Here is a 26,733-nt window from a genome sequence, read left to right on the forward strand (position 1 = left end):
CTGCTTTCGATTCCGGCCTCAGGCGTGTGGCGTTTGCACATTGTCCCCGTGTCTGCGCAGGTTTCCTCTGGGTGCTCTGGTTTCCTCCCACAATCCAAAAGATGTGCAGGTCAGGTGAATTTGCCATGCTAAATTGCCCATAGTTTTAGGTGCATTAGTCAGGGGTAAATGTAGAGAAATGAATCTGATTGGGTTACTCTTCAGAGAGTGGTGTGGACATGTTGGGCCGAAAGGCCTGCTTCCACATGAGAGGGAATCTACTCTAATGTGATCTAAACTAAGGCACGGCGCCACCTTCAGCATAAACAGGGAATTGACTGATTTACAGGGACAGAGAGCATGCGCGCTTCTGATCAGTGTTCCGCGCGCATGACGTTAACGGGGGGGAAATGATCGAGAGTTTTCCGCTTGTGACGACAGTTCCGGCTGGAGTTTGAGCCTCGGTCGCGAGATCGCCCTGGTAACGAGAGAAGTGAGTGGCGCGAGCGGGAGGAGGTGAGGACAGAGGGGGAAGCAAGGATTCACTCTGTAACCCCCACTCCCCTCCCCTCCCCACGCTTGACTCCCCCCCCACCCCCGACATCCTCCGCCCCTCGACTCCCCCGAACCTCGACACCCACCCTCCCCCTCCCCCGGCCCCCTCGCACCCCCCCCCCCGGACCCCCTGCCTGCCCCCGGACCCCTCGCCCCCCCGGACTCCTCGCCCCCTCCCTTGGACCCCTCACCTCCCCCTCCCCCTTCCGTGGACGACTCCTCACCCCTCCCCTGGACCCCCCTTGCCCCCTCTCTCCCACCGGACCCGCCCCCCCCGCCCCCTCTCTCCCACCGGACCCCCCCCCCGCCCCCTCTCTCCCACCGGACCCCCCCCCCCGCCCCCTCTCTCCCACCGGACCCCCCCCCCCCGCCCCCTCTCTCCCACCGGACCCCCCCCCCCGCCTCCTCTCTCCCACCGGACCCCCCCCCGCCCCCTCTCTCCCACCGGACCCCCCCCCCCGCCCCTTCTCTCCCACCGGACCCCCCCCCGCCCCTTCTCTCCCACCGGACCCTCCCCCCGCCCCTTCTCTCCCACCGGACCCCCCCCCCCGCCCCTTCTCTCCCACCGGACCCCCCCCCTCCGCGCCCTCTCTCCCACCGGACCCCCCCCCTCCGCCCCCTCTCTCCCACCGGACCCCCCCCCTCCGCCCCCTCTCTCCCACCGGACCCCCCCCCTCCGCCCCCTCTCTCCCACTGGACCCCCCCCCCGCCCCCTCTCTCCCACTGGACCCCCCCCCCGCCCCCTCTCTCCCACTGGACCCCTCCCCCGCCCCCTCTCTCCCACCGGACCCCTCCCCCGCCCCCTCTCTCCCACCGGACCCCTCCCCCGCCCCCTCTCTCCCACCGGACCCCTCCCCCGCCCCCTCTCTCCCACCGGACCCCTCCCCCGCCCCCTCTCTCCCACCGGACCCCTCCCCCGCCCCCTCTCTCCCACCGGACCCCTCCCCCGCCCCCTCTCTCCCACCGGTCCCCTCTCTCCCACCGGACCCCCCCCCCGCCCCCTCTCTCCCACTCTCCCCTCTCTCCCCTGGACTCCTTCACACCCCTCCCCTGGAACCCCGCTCCCCACCCCTGGATCCCCCTCTGCACCACCCCCCTGCACCCCTTCGCACTGCTCCCTTGCCCCCCCCCCCAATTGCATCCCCCCTCCTTGATTTCCATGTAAAAAAATTTGCTTCGTCTTTTTTTAAATCTCTCTCATCTTAAAAGTGTGACCCCCCCAGTCTTGAAATCTCCCATCCTACAGAAATAACAACTACCATTAACTCTATCTGTACCTCTCATTATTTTATGAAGTTCTTTCTGATCGCCTCTCATTCTCCTACACTCTGTTGAAAATAGTCCCAGCCTATCCAGCCTTTCTTTATAACGCAAACCTTCCATACCCTGCAACATCCTGGTCAATCTCTTCTGAACCCTCTCCAGGTTGATAATATCCTTCCTATTACTGGGTGACCAGAACTGGACACCGTTTCCAGAAGAAGCCTCATCAATCTCTGGTACAACCTTAACATGACTTCCTAACTCCTGTACTCAGAGGACTGAGGAATGAAGGCAAGCATGCCAAGCTCCTTTTTAACCACCATGCCTATATGTGACGCAAACTTCAAAGAATTATGTACCTGCACATCTGGGTCCCTCTGTTCTATAACACTACCCAAGGCCCTACCTTTAATTGTATAAGCACTAACCTTGTTTGTTTGTATCCAAATTGAGCTCCATCTGCCGTTTTACAGCCCATTGACCCATTTGATCAAGATTCCTTCGCAATTTTAGAAAATCTTCTTAACTGTCCACTATGCCACCAATTTTGGTGTCTTCCGCAAACTTGCTTACCATGCCATCTATATTCTCATCCAAATCATTTATATAGATGACAAACAAATGAGGACCCAGAACCGATCCCTGTGGGACACTACTGGCCACGGCCTCCAGTCTGAAAAGCAACCCACCACTATTACTCTGTCTCCTGAATCCCTGAATCCCATAGCTGGAATCCCATAAAATGACCTAACTTTACTACTTGCGGAGCGTTTCAGAGAACACCTCTGGGACACCCAGACCAAGCAACCCAACCACCCTGTAGCTCAACATTTCAATTCCCCCTCCCACTCCACCAAGGATATGCAGGTCTTTGGACTCCTCCATCGTCAGACCACAACAAAACGACGGTTGGAGGAAGAACGCCTCATCTTCCGCCTAGGAACCCTCCAACCACAAGGGATGAACTCGGATTTCACCAATTTCCTCATTTCCCCTCCCCCCAACCCTGTCTCAGTCAAATCCATCGAATTCAGCACCGCCTTCCTAACCTGCAATCTTCTTCCCGACCTCTCCGCCCCCACCCCAGTCTGACCTATCACCCTCACCTTGACCTCTTTCCACCTATCACATTTCCGACACCCCTCCCCCAAGTCCCTCCTCCCTACCTTTTATCTTAGCCTGCTGGACAAACTTTCCTCATTCCTGAAGAAGGGCTTATGCCCGAAACGTCGATTCTCCTGTTCCCTGGATGCTGCCTGACCTGCTGCGCTTTTCCAGCAACACATTTCTAACTTTACTAGTTAGTCTACCATGCGGAACCTTGTCAACGGCTTTACTAAAGCAAAACAAACAACATCTGCTGCTCTGTCACCATAATCTTTTTGGTAACTTCCTTAAAAAACAAGTTTTTGAGACATGATTTTCCTCGCACAGACCCATGTTGACTATCCTTAAACAATTTTTGCCTCTAAATGTTCATAAATCCTATCTTTTGTATTGACCTATAACAATTTACCAACAACTGAAGTCAAGACTCTCAGGTCTATAGTTCCCCAGTTTCTCCTTGCAACCTTTCTTAAACAAAGGTACAATATTAGCCACGCTCCAATAATCAGGTACTCCGCCTGTAGTTATAGATGATGCAAATATTTCTGCAAGCAGTCTATAATTTCCTCTTTTACTTCCCACAATGATCTGGGATACATTAGATCACATCCTGAAGATTTATGCACCTTTATGTTCTCTAAGACCTCCTCTATCTCCCATTACTCTTCTGTAATGTGAACTGTTTTTAAAACATCAAACTTTATTTCTCTGCATTCTCTGGACTCCATTTCTTTGTCCACAGTGAAAACAGGCATGAAATATTCATTTAGTATCTATCAAATCTCCTGGGTGTTCTTATGTATTGGAAACTTGCAGCATTCTTCTTAGAAGATCTGTTCTTGGGTAAAGCTGTTATTACTAAGCATTTCCTCTTGAGCAGTACCACAGAGCTACTTTGCTGTGACTTCTTAATTCATTTTAATCTTTGGGCTGTGACCTGTTTCTTTATCTTTACATTTGTTTATCCAAACTAAACTGGAAATATTATCATTAACTTTGTTTTATTTTCAGCTTGCCTGCTTCACTCAATGCCACGTAGAACGATGTCTTTCTGTTTTCAAATTTTGTTTCAATCCTACTTACTCTTCCTGTAGTTAACTACTTTAAGTTGTTATTTTACTGTCCTCTGTTTTTGGAACTCATAACTGGCTGTATTTAAAAGTGTAATAACACTTATTTTTCCTGTAGATTAAATGTGCAGTTATTGTCTAATTGAAAACTGTTTGTTCCTTAGGTAATGCTGGGAGCAAAAGTGAAAATAAGTCTGTTTTTCTTTATTCCAGGCCATAATTCCAAATACAGTTAACAAATTTGCAAAAAAAAACAGCTATAATCTCCCTTCAAAAAGTGGAATATCAAGACATGTCCAACATAGAAGCTGCATCTAATGTAATGAAGGAATTTTGAATATGTAACTGATAGCTACAATTACAGTACAACTGAGAATTGTAAAAAAAAATCAATAATTAGGACTTCATCTAAGACAAAACAATGAGGAAAGTATTGTGCAGAATCTTTTGAAGTTCTATCTTTCTGAAAGCAGATAACTGCCATTGAATAGGGAGCATCAATAAATCTTTTTAGAGATGGAAAAACGGTAAGATGATTTGTATTATCGCCTTTGAACAGCAAGAATCTGATTCTATTCTAATTGTCTCTGGGAACCATATGTACTGTAACCATATGCCCTTGTACAAAAACAAGGCCTAATAACGTTGGACTGAGATTTTCGGAGAGATGTTGCATTTGTGTTAGTTTATTAGTTCAAATTTCTTCCTTAAACTCTACTCGTCAATACAGTCAGTTTCTTTTAGAGTATGTCATCATGGCTAGATTTCGCAGAAGAATGTGGATCACATTGCTGCTTTTTCTTTTATTTGTTTTTGGTATCATGATGGGCTTGAAGACCCTAAGACCTGAAGGAGCTGGCTTTGGAGATGGCATAGGACTGGAATTATTGCCACAACTTCATCATCGAGCTGCTGTTGGTGAACGTAGAGCAGATCTTCCCAATATTGACAAGTCGTCAGAAAGTAGAACTCCTCCTCCTCCTCCTCCTCATCTCAAAACGAGTGAACATTTTGGTATGATGAAAAGAGCACCCGTATCCGATACAAGTCTTGACCATTTTCCTCCAGTGAATTATGATTTACACGCATTTTATTATTCATGGTATGGAAATCAACAGTTTGATGGTAAATACATCCACTGGAATCACCCATTGGTTCCCCACTGGGACCCTAAAATAGCAAGCAGTTATCCTAAAGGAAGGCATATTCCTCCAGAAGACATTGGTGCTAGTTTCTATCCTGAGTTAGGAGCTTATAGTTCGAGGGATCCTGCAATTATCAACGCGCACATGATACAACTCCGAGATGCTGCAATAGGTAACGTTATTATTTCATTAAAATTAGCTTTGTTGTGTGTAATCTAATATTTCTTTCTCTTTCCCTCCTTTTGTGCCTCTCCTGCCACAATGAATATATTTGAATAAATTCATTTCTATATGTAAGCAGTAAAGATTAAGATCTGTTATTATCAGCAGTGCAACCATAAATAATTGTAGAGTATTGATCCAAAACATTCATAAAAACAATCTGAGGGGCCAAACCATGAGAATAAAATTGCTAGTTGTACAGGTGGAAGATACTCCAAGTGTAAAAACTACCAAAGTTTACACTCTCACATAAAAATTGATCCATTTAATTTAACATCCCCAACACTGGAAGGTCTGATAGTTATCCATTTTTGATGAAAGGTTATCAACCTAAAATATTAATTCTGTTTCTCTCTACCCAGATGTTGCTTAGCCTGCTGAGTGTTTTAGCACTTTTCACTTCAGATTTTATGTATTTTCAGTATTCAGCTTTTGCTTTTTATTATGCTCTGGTGAAGTGCCTTCGGCTGTTGCATTATAGTGTACCTGTAAATTTCAAGCAAAGACTTTCCATTTAATCATAGGAGAGGCATGATTAATACTAACAAACAGATTTTGACAGTGCTGACAGATACCAAGTGGCCTTTCTTTACGTCTGCATCAGAATGGTGGTGCTGCAATAGCTATATAGGTGTTAAGTTTTTAATGGGTCACTGGATAATGACAACAGATAGGAACCCCCATCTACTTTTTCCTTCTTATAGCCCAGGATCATTGAGAACTTGATAAGCATGCTCAGTACAGATCGGGTATTATTAAACCCGAGTATGTTTGGCTTGAATGATTTTTTTTTTAAAACAAAGATTCTCCTTCCATTTTCCTGTTCCCTCTTCTTCTAATGTCCTTCTTAATCCATGAGTACTCAGCTGACAGTAGTATGCTAACTTTTGCCAGGCAAAGGTCATTTAATATACAGATTAGTGATTAAACCTGGCATCTTTCTGTTTGTGTGGTTTGGCAACTTTTTGGACAAATTTAGTGCAACACCCAGAATCATTATTTAGCCTAATTACTTGTGGAAACATGAAAACATAATAATGTTTGACCAATTGATTTCGCTGAGCAGTGAATCCTAAACCACCTGTGAATGAATTTGTTTTCTTGAGTCGGTCAAGTCTGCCGCAGTTCATTTTCTGGCATTGTTTTGAACACCAATCTGCTGACTGTAATGTTAATTAAAATGTTTTGTTCAGGAAAAGCTTAAATTACTCTGAATTAATCCATTAAACGAAAAGCAACACAAGAAAAACCAAGTTTCAAGAAATGTGGTCCAGAGAAAACAGCCAATTACAAACCAGTGAGTCTCTCATCATTGGTAGAGAAGCTATTGGAGAAAGATCTGAAGGTGAGGCAGGGTTTCATCAGGGGAAGTCAGCATAGCTTTGTCAGAAGATAGTCATGTTTAATAAATTTGATTGAAGTTTTGAAGGAGGTGACCAAATGTATAGATGAGGGAAGTGCAGTGGATATAGTTTATCTGAATTTCTGCAAAACCTTTGATAAGATTCTACATGGAAAACTGATAGAGAAGGTAAAAGTACATGTGATCCAGGCTAACTTGGCAAGTTGGATCTACAATTGGCTTAGTGGTAGAAGCAGAGGGTGCTGGTAGAGATTTATTTGTGTGACTGAAAGCTGGAGTCCAGTGATGTACCACAAGAATCTGTGCTGGCTCCTTTATTGTTCATGATATATGTACAAACAATATTAGAGAATGGGACTGAGGGGAAAAGGGATGATACTTTTTGGGTGACATGAAGATTGGCCAGGTGATTGACAGAGGAAGAAAATCTTGGGTCACAAGAGGATATCGATGATTGGCCAGATGGGCAGATCATTGGCAAATAGAGTTTAATCCTGAGAGTGTGGGGTGTTGCAGTCGAGAGGAAGTAACAAGATGAGGGGAGTAACTTGTTCACAGATCTCTGAATAGGAAATAAGGAATCTCTGAAGCAGAACAAGTTAATCGGGTGGTTATGGTATACAAAATCAGTTGTGTAATAGGTTATAAAAGTAGGGAGGTTATGTTGGAGCCATGCAAAACTTTGATTCAGCTGAAGAACTGTATGCAGTCTTAATTACTGTACTATAGGAAGGATATGTTTGCATTGCAAGGGCTCCAGAGGAAATTCACAGGATGTTGTCTGGGATGGAGCATTTTAACTATGAGGAGAAACTGGGAAAGTTGTTTTCTTTAGAGCATAGAAGGCTGAAAGGGAACTTGATGAGGTACAGTCAGTCCCCGATTTGTAAATGCTCACTGTTATGGGTGAGATCCCATAAATGAGATGTTAGTACTTATTTTAAAGATCCAACAAGTGAACATTTCCTCTGATGTACAAAAGGTTATTTTATATTGTCCTGTTTTGTGTTCCCACTTGCATACTAAATGACTTATGAGCATACTCAAGGACAGAACCTGTTCACTACCCAGGAACTGCCTGTATAAGATGTTTCTCTTTGTGCAAGGGTCAGTGACAAGGGGGTGTAATTTTAAGGCAGGAGGTTGAGGGAATTTAAGGAAAACGTTTTCACCCAGAAGGTATTGGGAATCTGGAGTCCTCAGTCATGGAGGATAGTTGAGGCAGAAAACTCTCAAGCTGTAAAAAGTACATGGATGAGCACTCGATGTAAAAATGTCCAAGGCTATGGTCCAAGTGCTGAAAAGTGGAAATAATGTAGATTTGGAATAGTTTTGTGATGTGCAAAAGGGCCTCTTCTGTACTCTACAATTCTATGATAGAAAGTTTAAATTTGAATTGGGAACTTTTAATTTCATGTTTGCCATCAGCCTCAGTACGATGGATTGTTCCATATGTGATGGATTCTTGAGTATCAAGATCTATGAAATTATTCAATGTTAGTGACAATCTTGAATGAAAAAATACCCAATTTTCTCATTTATGAACATACTGTAAAGTTCAAGATTGGTAATGTCAGCAAAACTAATCAAATTCTTGATTTGTTTCAAAGAGACCTAATTTGAAATAATTTTATTTCTATGTTCGAAGAAACAGATCCAGTGCAGAACATTCAGAGCAAGATAACCAAGTTCTATAGTGAACTTGGAAGGCTGAACTTCTTTCTGTTCAAGAAAAAGTGGTTGAGCAAACAGATTTCAGACTTGGATATTTTAAAAGATAAGACATAGTTAATGTAAAGATCCGGAATTGCTTGATTGTATTTAATGGAATAACTTAAATGTATATCTATTGAATCTAGTGGATTGAGCCGTATATGCTATCATTTATTATGTACTAACGTCACGGAATGTGTTTGGCAATGTTCCTATTGTAACTATTGGGACTATGCTGTTAAAACATATCTATTCGCTGTAACTGCAGGTGTGTTAGCCTTGTCCTGGTATCCACCTGGCTTGTCTGATGAGAATGGTGAACCCACAGAAGATCTAGTACCAGTCATATTGGAAGCTGCAGATAAATATCAATTAAAGGTACTTTTAAAATGTGTTTTTTCAAGTAAAATTTCTAATAGGAATAAACTACTTTTACTGAACTTTCTGGATCCATAGTCATGCAAAGGTAACAAGCTGAAGTGAAGGTTCAGGATGATGTAACCTAGTGTTCAGCTGTAGACACTACTTGCAGATAGAGGACTGGGTGAAAGTGTACCATTTATATCTGCATTAGTTGCATTTATTATCTCATACAAGATGTAAGCTGCAGTGCAAACAGCTACTGCCAACATTGTGTAAAGTCTTTTTGTTTAGTTGTTAATAAAGGGCTACAGACATGAAAAATTACAATTGTAGCAAATTCAGTTGAAAACTATGCAAGCTATTCTTCCCTTGAGATGAATCCTGAATGGTATATCAATGCAAAATTTGTGTTTTCTAGAGCAGTAATCCCTATGGATTCGTTGACTGATCCTGTCATTGTGATTGGTAGTTGTTGTGTGTCTTGACCTATTCTGCTTCATATCATTGTATTTAAGAGGAAAGGAATCTTTATCTTGAATCTCTGAACGGTGATATAGCACTGCATATCTCTGTGTATGTGCTTGTTGCTGTCCCTGGTGGCAATGTTCACAGTAAACACAGCCTTTACTCTATATAAGGTATTTGTTGCTCGCAGCATCATAACAAACTTAAGTAGTTTCCAAGCAGTCAAACTTTTCTGCAATAAAATACATGTTTCTAGTTTTCTGATAGAGTTAAAATGATTACATATCCAGCAAAAACTTGCACTTGTGATCAGTAAGCAGTTTAGAGGCATGTAGAAAATAGTTGCAGAAGGAAAAGGACTAGGAAAAATAGTTTCTTGGACACTGAAAGTGATTGAGTGTAAAAGAGAAACTTCTGTGCTTTTTCTCACTTGGATATTTAACAGTGGACCTAACAAGTGCAATTCCATGAAGTAATTCAATGGGCAGGGGTTATTGGGGGAGAGTGGTTAGTTTTTTTTGATGGTACAGTCGGTTCTGCTATAGCGCGTGTTTCTTCAGTGCAAATTGGCTTTAATGAGATTGAAGAATTTAGACCGTTATTTGTAGAATGCATACTTTCCTTACCTGTACTGGCTGTAATGAAATTCCTGCCCCATTAGTATACATGGTGTGGCTAATGCACAATTTTTTTATCAAGTGAGATTGCATTAGAGTGGAACTATTGCATTATATCAGAACTGACTGTAGTTGAAAAGGTGAGGAGTCTTAAAGCATCATAGCAATTAACATGTTGTGACTTTAGTTGCTGTTTAAGGATATAGGGTTGTAGGTGAAGAGGTTGGTGGGGATTATGTGAAAATCAGATTGGAGGAATGCAAACAGGAGAATAGGAAAGATTAAGCCTCAGAACTGGGAATATTTTAGATTAAAGGACATTGGGCTGGAAAGGGACATTGTATTGGTAATTATTTGGACAACTTAATTTTTGTTTAAAGTTCTCCTTTTGCTGCTCTTTGCCCATGGATCTGCACAATTGAATTTCAAATATATATTCACTTCATTTTTGAAAGTTACTATTGAATCTGTGTCTACACTAAGTTGTAATAACTAGCTGTGGTAGAATCAGGAAAGAATCTCATTCTGAATCCAGGTAGTCTAACTATGTCAGTTAAATGGGGTTAACTTGGTTCATATTTAAGAGATGGATTTAATTTCATTATCAATCCAAACTAGCCCAGCAGAACGCATTGCTAAGAAAAAACAGTTAATTTTCTTCTTTTTACATTGAAAGTACTTCAATTATTGGTAGCCATCCAGGTTTTTAATCCAGCACCTATTTTCTTATGAATGCAATTTTATAGTTCCTGTAAACAGACTATATTTCTTCAGAGCTAAAGCCTTGTTGTGTTGCTATCTGTATATCTGCATAGAGCAAAATACTTAGGCAAAATTCAGTACAAAACAACCATCAATTTATAAGTGATTGTTAGGTAATGTTTTTCATTTATTTTCATCTATTTTTGATAAGATATCTTCTGTTTTAATTGTGTATAATCATGGTGAATGGAAACAACTGTATCTTACTATTAGTAATATTTCTGGTCAATAATAAATTATGTTCCCTTGAGTGGACTTGGGAAATCTCAGTTGCTATTGTATTTCCTTTATGTATTGTGTTAATTGGTGAAGTGTGAACATCACCGGTTGGGCCAGTATTTATTGCTAATCCCTAATTGCACTTGAGAATGTGGTGGTATGCTGCCTTCTCGAACTATAGAATGCCAGGATTTTAATAGAATGAATGGTTGAAATACCAGCTGGAATGAATTGTTTATTATTTTCAAAGCAGCAGCCGCCTCTCTCTCTGTGTAAAAGGTACAAAGATACTACCTCCTCCCATCCTGCCCCCTGTAAAAACGCCATCCCATTCTCCCAATTCCTTCGACTCCGCCGCATCTGCTCCCAGGAGGACCAGTTCCAAAAACGCACATCCCAGATGGCCGCCTCCTTCAAGGACCGCAATTTCCCCCCCGACGTGGTCGACGATGCCCTCCACCGCATCTCTTCCACTTCCCGATCCTCCGCCCTTGAACCCCGCCCCTCCAACCGCCACCAGGACAGAACCCCACTGGTCCTCACCTACCACTCCACTAACCTCCATGTACAGCGCATCATCCGCCGCCATTTCCGCCACCTCCAAACGGACCCCACCACCAAGGATATATTTCCCTCCCCTCCCCTCCCCTATCAGCATTCCGTAAAGACCACTCCCTCCGTGACTCCCTCGTCAGATCCACACCCCCCACCAACCCAACCTCCACTCCCGGCACCTTCCCCTGCAACCGCAGGAGGTGCAAGACTTGCGCCCACACCTCCCCCCTCACCTCCCTCCAAGGCCCCAAAGGAAACTTCCATATCCGCCACAGATTCACCTGTACCTCCACACACATCATCTATTGCATCCTTTGCACCCGATGTGGCCTCCTCTATATTGGGGAGACAGGCCGCCTACTTGCGGAGCGTTTCAGAGAACACCTCTGGGACACCCGGACCAACCAACCCAACCACCCTGTAGCTCAACATTTCAATTCCCCCTCCCACTCCACCAAGGATATGCAGGTCTTTGGACTCCTCCATCGTCAGACCACAGCGAAACGACGATTGGAGGAAGAACGCCTCATCTTCCGGCTAGGAACCCTCCAACCACAAGGGATGAACTCGGATTTCACCAGTTTCCTCATTTCCCCTCCCCCCAGCCTGTCTCAGTCAAATCCATCAAATTCAGCACCGCCTTCCTAACCTGCAATCTTCTTCCCGACCTCTCCGCCCCCACCCCAGTCTGACCTATCACCCTCACCTTGACCTCTTTCCACCTATCACATTTCCGACACCCTTCCCCCAAGTCCCTCCTCCCTATCTTTTATCTTAGCCTGCTGGACCAACTTTCCTCATTCCTGAAGAAGGGCTAATGCCCGAAACGTCGATTCTCCTGTTCCCTAGATGCTGCCTGACCTGCTGCGCTTTTCCAGCAACACATTTCCATCTCTGATCTCCAGCATCTGCAGACCTCACTTTCTCCACAAAGATACTACCAACAATTTGTCAGGAATTGTTACCCTTGTGCTAATTTTTGGAGGTATGCATATTACTTTTATAAGACTAAGTTAAAAGTCACGCAACACCAGGTTTAATTGGAAGCACTAGCTTTCGGAGCGCTGCTCCTTCAGATGGTTGTGGAGTATAAGATCATAAGACACAGAATTTACAGCAAAACTTTACAGTGTTGTAGCTGAAATTATATTTTGAAAAAGACCTGGATTGTTTGTCAAGCCTCTTATCTTTTCAAATGAGTATGCTGGTTTCAATTCTTTCATATGTAAATTGTAGAACTTTTTTTAAAGTTACATTCTCAAGTGAACTTTAACAATTGGTGTCATGTCGGCCCAGATAATACATTGAAGATGTGAGGTTCCATGTATGAAACTGTCTGTGCCACAATATTCAAGCTGATTCTAATCTAAACAACAGATTTACAGAATCTTACATGGATTCATGTAGTTTTTGAGTAAAAATAAAATATAATTCTGCAAGTACAGGTTCACCCCACAAACTTGAGTGTGTGTGTGTGTGTGTGTACACGTGTATGAGTATAAAGGGGTATAAGTCTGTGGGAGGTTGCGTGTGGGTGTGAAAGTGTATTTATGAGCATAAGAGAGAGAGCTTGTGTATGAGGGAGGGTCTGTAGGTGTATGTGTGTGTGTCTGTAGGGGTGTGTGTGTGTGTGTGTGTGTGTGTAGTGCACTGGGGATCACCTGTAGTGTGACATGGACCCAAGGTCCCAGTTGAGGCTATCCCCATGGGTCGCAAACTTGGCTATCAGCCTCTGCCTGGCCACTTTGCATTGTTGCCTGTCCCAAAGTACTGTCCTTCAAGGCGGTACATCGGGACAGGCAACAATGCAAAGGGACCAGGCAGAGGCTGATAGCCAAGTTCGGTACCCATGGGGATGGCCTCAACCTGAACCTTGGGTTCATGTCACACTACGGATGACCCCACTGCACTGCGCACACGCACACACAGACGCACACATGCAGACCCTCTCTCATACGCTCACACGCACCCTCTCACAGGCTTATACCCCTTTTCTCTCTCTCACACACACACACACACTCTCACAGGCACTCATAACCGCGCCCCCCCCCCCCCTCTCCATGTAAGATTCTGTAAATCTGTATTTTAGATTAGAATCAGTCTGAACATTGTGGCACAGACAGTCTCACACAGGGCACCTCACACCTTAAATGCACTATCTGGGCTGACATGACACCAATTGTTAAAGTTCACTTGAGAATGTAACTTTAAAAATGTTCTACGATTTACATAAGAGAGAATTGAAACCAACATGGTCATTCGAAAAGATGATAGACTTAACAAACAATCCAGGTGGTTTTCAATATATAATTTCAGTTACATCACACTGTAAACTTGTGCTATAAATTCTGTATCTTATGATCCTATACTCCACAACCACTTGGTGAAGGAGCAGCTCATTGAAGGCTAGTGCTTCCAAATAAACTTATTGGACTATAACCTGGTGTTGTGATTTTTAACTTTTGACACCCCAGCCCAACATCAGCATCTTCAAATAATTTTTTAAGACAAACACTGTCTGATATTCTTGGATTGCAAATTCTAGCTATTTGGATGTAACAACATGTGGATATTAGAACTGATTCTGCTTGCTTCATTCTACCATTCCAACATTAGTTAAGCTTTGAAAACAGTTTATAAAGAAACTGCAACAGGTTCTTCAGTTATACATTTTTGGGACGGCTCTTGAGAAATCTAGTTTGAAAATGAAAGAAGAAACGCACATGCAACATGAGGTATTTTTATTGTAATTATTTAAAGTTAAATGGCATATCAATGACTTTTGTTAGATATTAGTTCTGCAGTATTATTTTGAAATTATGGTTTGTCATTTAAACAAGTCATTTCTCAATCAGTTGACTTTGAGAATAAAGGCTGGTATCTGGTTCCATCTAGTGTGAGATGGCAAAATAACATGGTAGGAAAATGAGCAGCTTGAAGCAAGCTAACTTTCTATAACATTTAATCAAGATTCAGTTCCTGGAGGATATACTAATTGTCGTTTTGAACCTATTTGAAAGCATAAAAAATAGATAATAAAACAACATTGCAGGTAATTTGTTTTTAAATAAATAGGTTTTATTTACTGTTAAGATGTATTTAATCTATAAAGATTTCAGAGTTAAATTTGAACTAGATTATCATGACTTTGGTTTTTCAATGTTTTTTAATACACAGTCAAATTTATTAACAAATCTTGTTCAATTATTGATATAACAAGTCCATTTTTGTTTTGTGCTTTGCTATTATTTGTTCACTGAAATCATATTCTTCAAAGTGTAAATAACTTGGTGACCAGTTATGTGTGCTGGAGCCTCTGAAGGTCAAAATGAAGCCAATGATCTCAGACCATTTATAGACATGCCATTAACTGTAAATGTTTAGGATTTTAAAAAGGTTTACCCGCAAAGTTGCCTGAAGTATGAACCAATTATTGCATAGCAGGCCATTAGCACATCTGAGAACCGTGGCTGTAATCTCCACTTTCAAGAAAAATGTGCCAGACAAGTTCAGTGTTGTGGCAGTATTAGGAAGACAGTACAGCATTAATGAGCTGCACAAGAAATATTTTCAGAAGTGAAGAACACCTTCCTTACTCATGATACCAGCAAAGCCTTTTAATTTGAAGAAATTTATGTGGGAACTCGAAGCCGTTGATTCATTTGGGGATAATTGTGCCTTTCATGCTTTTATTAGAGGTAGATTCTCAGCCAAATTAAGGCCATTATTCCTTTGGGACCCAAACCTTTACCAACAAAGACAACAATGCTGTTCATATACTCTGCAGCATTTTGAACAGTGTTCAACGCTTGTCTTTTTGTGATATTTGTGGGTAGAAGGTTGCTGCTGTTCCTCTCGATATAGTTTTCTCAAAAGTAAAATTTTCCTTGGACTGATAAATGTAATAAAAAGAAATCCCAACAAAATTCTGTTTTTAATTAAATTTTGATTTCCAAGCTCCATTGTTAGAGTTTTCCACTCGTCTGAAAATTTCATTCATGAAATTACCTGCAGACTCTCTTGGATTATGAATTGTTCCTTTAAAATTCTTAAAAGAGCAAAATTTATTTGTTGTCAGTCTAAAGTAATCATCAAAAACTTGCAGAACTTCAAAACACCATCAGCTCTAAGTCCTATTGGATACAGTACTTTGTTTAGTTGTTTAGCTTGTAATTTAGTATTTCTATTTAAAGCACTTTTATATCTGTTTTCTCCAAGACCTCCAATGGATCTTTTCACTTACTAGCCAAGCGTGCCATAGGCCAGTTTCTCTCGATAAAACTCTCAAGTGCAGTGAGCAGGTCAAATCTCGGGTAATAAATTTGTACAGACCAATTGATGATTGAAACAGGGGACAGATCGAGATCAAAGGGATTATGTTAACGATTCTAAATTTTTATTGTGGAACTTACTTGAAATATCTGAATATCGCAAATACATTTGGGGGAAGTTAGATTAATCTTATTGTGAAAAAAAGAAAGCTCAAGTTAATAGGGTTAAGTTTAGTGGAAAGGCAAGAGACTTCTATGGAACATAATAGATTGGGTTGGGATATCTGGTCGGCATGGACGGGTTGGACCAAAGTGTCTGTTTTCATGCTGTACATCTCTATGACTCTATAACAAGCATAGACTGATTGGCTTTATTCTGTGTCTTAGACACAGATCATGCTAATAACTTGGTGTTATTTGATTAGTCTTCTGAGAAGTCCAAAAGTATGGATTACTTGAACAATACAGGTGGGAAATCTGGGGAGAAAAAAAGTGATGGGGAAAGATTTCTGTCGGAATTCAGGGTGGGTAGAGGGAGATCATAGGGAAGGAGCAGATGAAAGTTGTGCTTCAGGTAAGCAGAGATGCTGGTGTGACAGAATGAGATTCATTCTTGTGTGGGGTTGGTACATATAGTGGTACAGAGAGGTAGGTACTCCAGCAAAGCAGCACTCCTGCAATTTCAGATGAGTCATTAATTCTAAGCACATCGAGCTCTTTTCTGATTAAAGACATTGGTGTTCTCTCAATTCTATATGCCAATTTCATACCTCATGCAACATCTAGTCATTATCACTTGGCCATTTGCTGGACTTTATTGTAAGCAAATTTGCTGCCATGTTTCCAACAATAGAGCAGTGACTACACTTTTAAAATGTACTGTTGGCTGTACAACTTTGGGATATTCAGTGACTGTCAGTGGAACAAAATGAATGCTTTTTATCTGTCTGTTCTTCAGTTAACAAGCTTCGGGAAAAACATTGCATATTTTATTCATCATAACTTCACTGATAATAGATTTTGGATCGATATTTTTGTTTTTTCACCACTTTAGCTTCTTGACCTTAGTGTTGTAATTAAATTTTATCACTACTGTAACAGAAAGGCACTAGAAATCAGTCTTTCTTTATTGTTGATAAAGTAGTAAAAGAACTCCATTAAAACTTACCAAGCTTGCAATATGGGATTAAGTGATCCCTCAGTATATAATACCTAATGTACTTTGAGCTCCTTTATTTGGCCTTTGAAATGTCTTTGCATCCATTTTTGGGTTTTCTTTTGCGTACTTACATATTTTAGTCATCAGCATTCATTGATCATTCTTCATGAGGCTGCCAAGAGTATTCATTGTTTTTCATAATGGAATAACATCAAATCCAAAAAGCTGCAAGACAAGTTGGAAACCATTCTAACCCAAGGGGAGTATTTAAAAATTTCACTTTAAAGTTGAGCACTGCTGTATTGTGATGTAGTTGTGTAATTATTCTGAAATAAAAAGTGTCTAGACCTCTGATAATTGTAATCTTTTTATTTTCAAAGGTCACCTTCCACATTGAGCCATATGAAGGGAGAGAAAACACTTTATATAGTAATTTGAAGTACATCATTGACAAGTGAGTTTTTTCAGATCAGTATTCACAAACTGTTCATGTTGATCACAGCAATTTTTCACAGCTTTCAAGCCCTTAAAGATTTATACAATGAATATGATTTTCAGAGCACAAAACAAGCCTGACAATATTGTAAGTCAAATAGGAAGGCAAGGTTTTCCATTTTAATTTGTACAGAAGATACCTTGACATTGATTTATTATACAACACAATGCAATAAAGTACAGGAACAGGCCTTTAGGCCTACCAAGCTTGCATCAAATCTTGATCCTTATTTAGACCCACTACTTATTGCCCATACGCGATTTCTATCCCTCTTGTTTGCCTTCCATTCACATTCTATCAAGTTACACTTTAAACATTGCTAGCATGTTTGCTTCCACTATCCAATGACAGTGTAATCCAGATACCCACCACCCTCTGTGTGAAAACTGTTACCCTTATTTCTCCCCTACGGTTTACCTCTCTCACTTTGAATTCCAGTATTATGTGTTGGAGTGTGAGAAATATTGAGGCAAAAAGTAGTCAATTGCAAATACCAAACTATCCAATCCTCCATTCATCACAATGCTTTGGAACTATTCAGTCATTATCTCACATCCATGATTATTTTTTCTGTTTTGCCTGGCTCCCTTTAGAAACTACAGATCCAAGACATGTTGCAGGCTTGCATTATTGGTGTACAGTTGCTTAGCTATCCATCAGATCAGCTTGAACCACTGCCCCTCCATCTTCTGATCTGGCTGGAATGTATATGATACTACCTGGCCCCTCTCTCCTCCCTCCTGTACAATAGTTCAGCATCATATAGTTAAGATATGTTATGATTCATTTTTCTCTATAAAGTGGCACCTTAAACCTGTCTGCCCTACCTTTCCCATATTCATCTCCAACAAGATTTTGGAAAACGTCCACAGACTTTGTCATAACAATTTCCTACTTCCCACCAAATCAAACCTCCTCTTCAATATCTCCTGTTGCCTTTTTAGAAGCCATCTTATTCATGTGACTCAGTCTCTGAGTCCATTCCCATTTATCTATTACTATTTACCAATTAGCAGACTCTTATGAAAGTACAAAGGAAAGGGAAACGGGGAAAAGACTATCTATTAAGCCCGCCATGATCTTTAAAACTGTACCACCCCATGTATATTGCTTCTCCTACAGTCACAGGATTCCCTGTATTTTTTACCCTTCTGTGTGAAACTCCAAGGTTTATGTGCAGCAGCAATGCCCATTACCAGAGCTCAGTTTGCGTTCTTTTGAGGGAAATGAATTGATATAAAAAAAAGTAGGTCGATTTAGGCAAAGTTGTAGAAAATTCCCCTCTTGATTCTTGCAAGCAATTTTGTATTGAGGTCTTGTCACTGATTTGAACTTAGGTTGAAGTACTAGTGTGCAAACAGCTATACTTTTAGTTTCTGCAATGAAAACTAATCAAAGCACTCAATTTGGTTTTCTTGTAGTTCTAAAACTGTAAAATTGTGATCTGCAATATGGTATCCAAATTTTCATGGTCATCATTTGATTTGACATATTCCAGGCTTGAGCTTAATTTCATAGTTTCTTTGAAGATTAAAAATATTATAAAGGTTCATAAATTGTACCAATCAGAACACTAATTATTTGGCTTATCAACCTATAACATAGCTAGAGCTGTCTCCTCTAATTCAATATTCTCTCTTTGACCTGGTACTGTCAATACTTTTCTACCAGTTTTAATTGTATTTGTCTCAGTTGTCTGTTATGGTAATGCATGCTACAATATTAAGTCCTTAAAGTATTTCTTTTAACCTTCTCCTCTGACTTCCTCTTGAAAAATTTAAACTTCCTTGTTTTCTCGTATTTAACAAATGAAACATACTTTAAATATATTTTGAACAATGAGTGATTAGGATAAATCTTTACTTACCATTTGAATTGCTTTCTAATTGAGTAATATAACATTAAAATAACATAACTACCTGCATAATTATCGCTATGTTGATAGTCAAAGTAGCTAATGAGTATTTTAAAAGCACTTCAAAAGACTGTTGTTTAAAAGGATTATTTTTCCATAATTGTCGTGCGATATGCAATGCTAATTATTTAGCTTCCACAGCCAGAAACTTGCCGAATTGGTACAAATTTGGCAATTGTTTTGGAAACAAAGTATTCTTAGAAAAAAGACTCCTCTTGCAAAGTCGCTTGTAACAAATGTAAAATACAAGGTTGTCTGTTTTTGTTCTTTTTAAATCACCTCAACAGTTATATTACTGTGGGTTCAGCCTGTCATTCTTCTTTACTGAATCTGGAAGATTAACATTGGTGAGCTTTTTAACTGCAACCGTTGTTCATTGGCAGCATAAAACTGCTCTGATATTCTATTCAAATGTGCAGACTTTCATTACACTTTGTCTTTTTTCTAATTCCAAGCATATCCTTATTTGTCCTCTTTCTAACCATCTCCTGTCCTAGAATTCTCGCTATTATTAGACAGCAGCTGATTAGAGCAGCATTTTCAGAATAAACTCTGAATCAGTGTCTTGCCTCTGTTTCACTTGTAATTTGTTGGTGAACAATTTTTTTGAGTCACTTGTTGCCCATTCCCTGTGTGGCGAAGGTGGTGATGAGCTGCCTTCTTGAACTGCTGCAATCCACCTGCTGTGGGTTCACCCACAATGCCCTTAGGGAAAGATTTCCTGGATTTTGACCCAGTGACAGTGAAAGAGCAGTCATGTATTTCCAAGTCAGGATGGTGAATGGCTTGGAGGGGAAGCTATAGGTGATGGTGTTCCCATGCATCTACTACTCTTGTCCCTTTAAATGGAAGTGGTCATGGGTTTTGAAGATGCTGTATCAGAATCTTTGTTAAATTTCTGCAGTGCATCTTGCAGAGATAACATGCTGCTGAGCACCAGTGATGGAGGGAATGGATGCGGTGAAAATCAAGCAGGCTGCTCTGACGTGGATGGTGTCAAGCTTCTTGTATGTTTTTGGTACGGCACCCATTCAGGCAAGTGAGGTGTGTTCGATCAGACTCCTGACTTGTGCCTTGTAGATGGCTTTGGAGAGTCAGGAGATGCGTTGCTTGTGACAGTATTCCTAGCCTCTGACCTGCTGTTGTAGCCACTGTATTCTAATGGTGAGTCCATTTGAGTTTCTGGTCAATGGTTACCTCCAGGATGTTGATAGTGGGTGATTGAGTGTTGGCAACCCCACTGATTACCAAGTGGTAGTGATTAGATTTTCTCTAATTGGAGATGGTCATTGCCTGACATCTGTGTGGCATAAACCTTACTTGCCATTTGTCAGCCCAAACCTGGATATTGTCCAGATCTTGTTGCATTTGAACATGGACTGCATCAGAATCTGAGGACTCAGAAGTAGTGCTGAACGTTGTGCAATCATCAGTGAACATCCCAACATCTGAATTTATGATGTAGGGAAAGTCTTTGATGAAGCATTTGAAAATGGTTGGGCCTAGAACACTAATCTGAGGAACTTGCACAGAGACGTCATGGATCTGAGATGACTAATTTCCAGCAACCATAATCATCCTACAGTGTGCCAGGTATGACTCCAACCAGCAGAGAGTTTTCCCCTTGATTTCAGTTTTGCTAGGGCTCCTAGATGCCACTCTGGGTCTGCTGCAACCTTGATGTCAAGGGCTGTCACTCCCATCTCATCTCTGGAATTCAGTGCCTTTGTCCAAGTTTGTACCAAGGCTGTAATGAGGTCACAAACTGGATGGTCCTAGCAGAAACTAAACTGAGCGTTGGTGAGCAGGTTGATTACGCCTTCCATCACTTTCCTGATGATTGAGTATAGATGGATGGGGAGATAATTGGCCAGGTTGGATTTGTCCTAATTTTTATGAGCAGGTTATACCTGGGCTATTTGTCACATTGTTGGGTAGATACCAGTGTTCCAGCTGCATTTCAACAGCTTAGCCAGGATCTGGAGTCGGGTGTAGGCCAGGTCAGGTGAGGATGGCAGATTTTCTGCTCTGTAGGATTTTGTGAGCCAGATGGGTTTTTCTTCAACAGTCAACAATGGTTGCATTGGCATGAGAAGATTCTTAATTATAGATTTTTTTATTGAATTCAAATTCCACCATCTGCCAAGGCAGAATTCAAACTCAGGTCCCCAGAACCTTACCTGAATTCCTGAATTAGAAGTATCGGTTGTTGCCTCCATTTTGCTATTTCTGTTTCTCTCTTGAAAACTCACTATTATTTCTTTCGAATAATGCATAGAAAAGGCCATTTGATCTATCATTCTGACTAGTCATTTGAAAGGCAGTCCAATTAGTCATATTCACCTATCTTTTGCCCCCACTTATCCTGTTCCATTTGAAAACCATTAAGAAATTCTGCTTCTACATCCCTTTTACTGTACATTCCTGATTAAAATCATTTGTTGTTTTTCAAAGAAAAGTATTGGTTTTCTTTTGGTTCTTCTGGCTACTATTAAAATTGGACTGTATTATTGCAAATATAAAGTACTACATTTTGGTAAAATAAGTAAGGGCAGGACTTAAATAATTAATAGTAGGGCCCTGGGTAATTTTGTAGAACAGAGAGCCCTAGGGGTTCAGGTACGTAATTCTTTGAAACGTGTAGACAGGATAGTTGAGAACACATTTCGCACGCTTGCCTTCGTTGCTTAGAACTTTTGAGTATAGGAGTTGGGGCATCATGTTGAGATTGTACCTGATGCTGATAAGTCCTCATTCCTCATTCGGCTTTTGTCCGAAATGTCGATTTTTCCTGCTCCTCAGTTGCTGCCTGACCTGCTGTGTTTTTCCAGCACCACACTCTCGACTCTAACCTCCAGCACCTGCAGTCCTCACTTTCACCAGGATGCTGATAAGTCCTCTTTTGGAGTACTGTGTAAATTCATGCTATAGGAAGAATATTATTAATTTGGAAAAGGTTCAGAAAAGATTTAGAATAATTAGATTAGATTACTTACAGTGTGGAAACAGGCCCTTCGGCCCAACAAGTCCACACCGCCCCGCCGAAGCGCAACCCACCCATACCCCTACATTTATCCCTTACCTAACACGACGGACAATTTAGCATGGCCAATTCACCTGACCTGCACATCTTTGGACTGTGGGAGGAAACCGGAGCACCCGGAGGAAACCCACGCAGACACGGGGAGAACGTGCAAACTCCACACAGTCAGTCGCCTGAGGCGGGAATTGAACCCGGGTCTCTGGCAGTGCTAGCCACCGTGCCGCCCACGGTGGCACAGTGTTGCTGGGAATGAAAAGTTTGAGTACTAAAGATAAGCTGGAATTTTTTTCACTGGAGAATAGGAGGTTGAGGGTTGACACTAAAATCAGGAAGGGCATAGATAAGATGAATACCAAGGATCTTTTACCTAAGGTAGGCAGTTTAAAACTAGGGGCATATTTTTCAGGTGAGTGGAGAAAGATTCAAAAAAGGACATGGGGGTAACATTTTTAACACAGGCTGGTTTGTATGTGGAATGAACTGCCCGAGGAAGTGATGGATACAGATAGTTAAAACCTTTATAAGACATTTGAATAAGTACATGTGTTACGACATGGCGTAAACTCTCCTGCTTAATTTAAAACCAGCAACACAGAAAAGATTTATCCCATGCAGTAATCTGTAAACATAAAGAACTATTTAAAGTATAACAGAGAATAATTAACTAACCACTATTTACAATTTCTTTCTCTAACCCATTTTTTACCTTCCCTTCTATAATACTAGTCCAATAAAACTCCCAATTAAAATTTACAAAACAACACTTCTTATCTCAAAACCAGGCAGCTGTTGGTTCTGTTTGTCTTTAGATCTTCCTGTGTCGTCTTTTCTCCTTGTTAGGAATTTCTGCATTACAGGTTACTGATCAAAACGATACTTTTAAGAGAGAGCTATTTTCAAGCAGTCTGTTTACCTGCAGTGGCAGTTCTCCCCTCAACTATTCAATTTTCCCTGAACTTATACTCCAGAGCATCCAATTGTGTCATTGGTTTTCAAGATTGTCAATATACTCAATTTAATCTTGATTGGAGTTTGATGTTTTGGGTATAATTTAAACTGATAGGCCAATTTCAATTTTGTTTTTGTCTCTAAGCAACAAACTAATCAAGTGGTTCGACTCAGTGTTACATTGTTACCATCTTTGAGTACACCTGGTACTCGGATTCAGTTGTTCTGCTGTTTTTAACTCTCTAAAAGATACACCCACATCTTCATCACACCTCCCCTCTTAAGATAAAATGAACCATCATAATGAAAAGATAGCTTCATTTTTTTAAACACATACAGATAAGCTTCATATAAGTTACCTTAACGTCTTCCCATATACCTGTGTATATATACATAAAACATTGAATAAAGACAAACCTCATGTAAACTCTATCATTTAAATCCGTGATAATATGTCTGCGATTGCATTCTTCTGACCCACAACATAAGATTTTTAAATTAGAAGTCTGTAACATAAGACTCCAATGAAATACTCTCATATTCTAATCTTTAAAACATTCTAAGAATGTAAGCGGATTATGGTCAGTGTACACAATCATCTCCGACACATTGTTCGTGACAAACACATTAAAATGCTGTCAAGTCAGTACCAAACTCAATAGTTCCTTTTGATTGTGGAGTATTTCCTCCGGTGGATGTTGATCATCTTCGAAAAGTAACCAACTGGCAGTTCAATCCCATCCTCAATTTCCTGAAGGAATACAGCTTCAATTCCAGTGTCACTAGCATCGATGGTGACTTTAAAAGGTTTTAAAAGTTTGGTTAGATAAAACTGGTTTGGTGGTTAATATCGATTTCAAATGGTTGAATGCCTCCTGACATGGTTCTGTCCACCATTTGTGGACACCGTTTATGTTCTTCTTCAGCAAATTGGTTAACGGTACTACTACACTGCTGAAGTTTGGAACAAGCTTTTGATAGAATCCGCTGAGTCCTAAGGATCGAAGCACCTCTTTCTTCAAGGTTGGTCATGGAAATTCCTGGATAGCCTTCATCTTTGCATTCTGTGGGGTCAACCTTCCATGACCGATGTTATGTCCCAAGAACAACAACTCTGCTTTCGCGAATGCAGTTTTATTTAAGTTTATCGCCAGTTTTGCTTCTCTTAGTCGTTCAAAGAGCTTTGCCAACTGTACCATGTGATCTTTCCAAGACTTACTAAAGATCACAACATCATCCAAATAGACTGCACAGTTTGTTAACACAGCCACAACTCTGTTCGTGAGTCTTTGGAATGTGGTGGGTGTGTTCTTCATTCCAAAGGGCATCACTTTAAACTGATATAGCCCATTTGGGGTTACAAACGCAGAAATTTATTTCGCCGTCTCTGATAAAGGTACCTGCCAGTAACTATGCATGAAGTCCAACTTGGTGATGTAACTGGCTTGTCTGACTCTCTTGGTACAGTCCTCCAATCTAAGAATTGGATATGAGTCAGATTTTGTAACAGTGTTGACCTTCCAATAATTCATGCAGAATCGTTAAGTCCCATCCAGTTTGGGAACGAAAATGATCGGCGAATTCCACTCGCTGTGGCTTGGTTCGATGATGTCCTCCTCGGGCATGGCCTCCACCTCCATCCGGACCTGTCTGGCATTGAGAGGATTAAGCCGATAGGGCTGCTGTTTTATCAGAGCAGTATTCCCAACATCTGCTTTGTACACAATAGCATTAGTCGCAGAGAGTTTCTATCTGCCACCTGCTTCATTCTACACTGTGCCCCCTTTAGGTGCTGTTTAGCTAACTCACCTACTTGATTTAATCTCTCCCTCACCTCCAATACATAATCTAATAGTGAGATCTCGGACTTTGGTCCGGTCAATTTTTCTTTAATTAATTTCAAAGGGCCCCTCACTTCATGACCGAATATTAACTCAAAGGGAGTAAACTGAATCATTTGGAGCATCTCTAATGGCAAACAATACGATGGAATACCTTTATCCCAGTCATTCAGGTAGTCCTGATAGTATGCTCTCAACATGATCTTCAAGGTCTGATGCCACTTTCTAAAGCTCCCTGGGATTCAGGATGTCAACGCACTGGATTTAAAGTGCTGTATACCTAAGCTACCCATAACTTCCTTGAACAGCCTAGCACTAAAATTTGACCCTTGGTCCAACTGAATCTCTTTGGGTAGCTCATACCGTGTGATGAAAGCTACTAACCCCTCTACCACCTTTTTTGCCTTGAAATTCCGTAATGGAATTGCCTTCGGAAACCTGGTAGACGCATCCATTATGGTTAACCTGTAGTGGTTCCCACTTTTAGTTTTCAGGAGGGGACCTACACAATCAATTATAACCCGTGTGAAAGGTTCTTCAAATGTAGGAATTGGCAACAAAAGTGCTTTTTTTTTTACAGCCTTTGGCTTACCTACCATTTGGCATGTATGACACCTATATCCTTGGTCAAAAGTTAACCGCATCCTTGTGCATTCCAGGCCAAGAAAAATGTTTTTGTACCTTAACCTGAGTCTTTCATATCCCTAGGTGACCTCCTACCGGTAGTTCATGTGCTACCCATAACACTTCCTGTCTGCTACCAGCAACACAATCTAGTGCACTTTGGCCCATTTCTCCTCTGCACTAACCTGCTGTGGTGCCCATTTCTGTCTGAGGATTCTATCTTTAAGAAAATAACCCTGAGGAATGCTCTCTGCCTCTTTTTCAGAGTACGCATCCACATATTTAGCTTTTATCTTCTTGTCTTGCTGTTGCAAGTCTCTTAGCTTTTCAGAACTAAACATTTCTGTCTGATCCTCTGCCTGTTTAGGTTTTTCCTGCACCATTACATCAAACAGGGCATCTGCTAATTGAACCTTGGCTCTTTCGTCTTTCTCTTTACTTTTTGCTTCATGTTGTGACTTATGATTAGATTCCTACAGTGTGGAAACAAGTTCTTCGGGCCAACAAGTCCCTCCGAAGAGTGACACCCCCCCCCTGACTAATGCACCTAACACTATGGGCAATTTAGCATGGCCAATTCACCTGACCTGCACACCTTTGGACTGTGGGAGGAAACCGGAGCACCTGGAGGAAACCCACGCAGACACAGGGCGAATGTGCAAACTCCACACTGACAAGTCGCCCAAGGCTGGAATCTAACCTGGGACCTTGATTGTCTGAGGCAGCAGTGCTAACCACGGCACCACTGTGCTGCCCCCAATGGGATCTGGTTACCACACAGTCTGGGAAAATACCAGGATATTTGTGTTTTAACTCCTAGTTTCTTGGGCTTCATTGGGCTTCTCCACAACAAGGAGTGTCATTCCCACCTTGGATCTTGCCAAATCATTTCCAAGAACAAACTGAATTCCTAGAACTGACACTCAATCACTCCCACTGTAACTTCACCAGTCTGAAGTTGGCACTCCAACTTGATCTTACGTAGGGAAATGCTAAATTTCTGTCCTATCTGTCCCATAAATTATCACACTGTCAGGC

The 26,733-nt window shown here is 41.3% G+C and overlaps 1 protein-coding gene across 4 annotated transcripts in view; it reads left to right on the forward strand.

Annotated features, from left to right (window-relative positions):
* Nucleotides 1-414: 414 nt before the first annotated feature.
* LOC122546574 (glycoprotein endo-alpha-1,2-mannosidase-like) overlaps nt 415-26,733 on the forward strand; it is a 41,781-nt gene continuing 15,462 nt past the window's right edge. Inside the window, exons 1-5 of one of the 4 annotated variants that reach the window (XM_043685273.2) lie at nt 429-495; nt 4,188-4,501; nt 4,811-5,291; nt 8,686-8,795; nt 17,209-17,282. In XM_043685273.2, coding sequence (XP_043541208.1) covers nt 4,991-5,291; nt 8,686-8,795; nt 17,209-17,282 — 485 coding nt within the window. In that variant the 5' untranslated portion in view covers nt 429-495; nt 4,188-4,501; nt 4,811-4,990. Of the gene's footprint in view, nt 496-1,954; nt 2,089-4,187; nt 5,292-8,685; nt 8,796-17,208; nt 17,283-26,733 lie in introns of those variants that run through there. The other 3 variants (XM_043685268.2, XM_043685263.2, XM_087981486.1) reach the window with 3 other exon arrangements.

This window comes from Chiloscyllium plagiosum, unplaced genomic scaffold, assembly GCF_037043375.1.
Source record: "Chiloscyllium plagiosum isolate Xiang-an unplaced genomic scaffold, Cpla_swu_hap1 HiC_scaffold_3, whole genome shotgun sequence".
In the NCBI taxonomy this organism is placed as follows: domain Eukaryota; kingdom Metazoa; phylum Chordata; class Chondrichthyes; order Orectolobiformes; family Hemiscylliidae; genus Chiloscyllium; species Chiloscyllium plagiosum.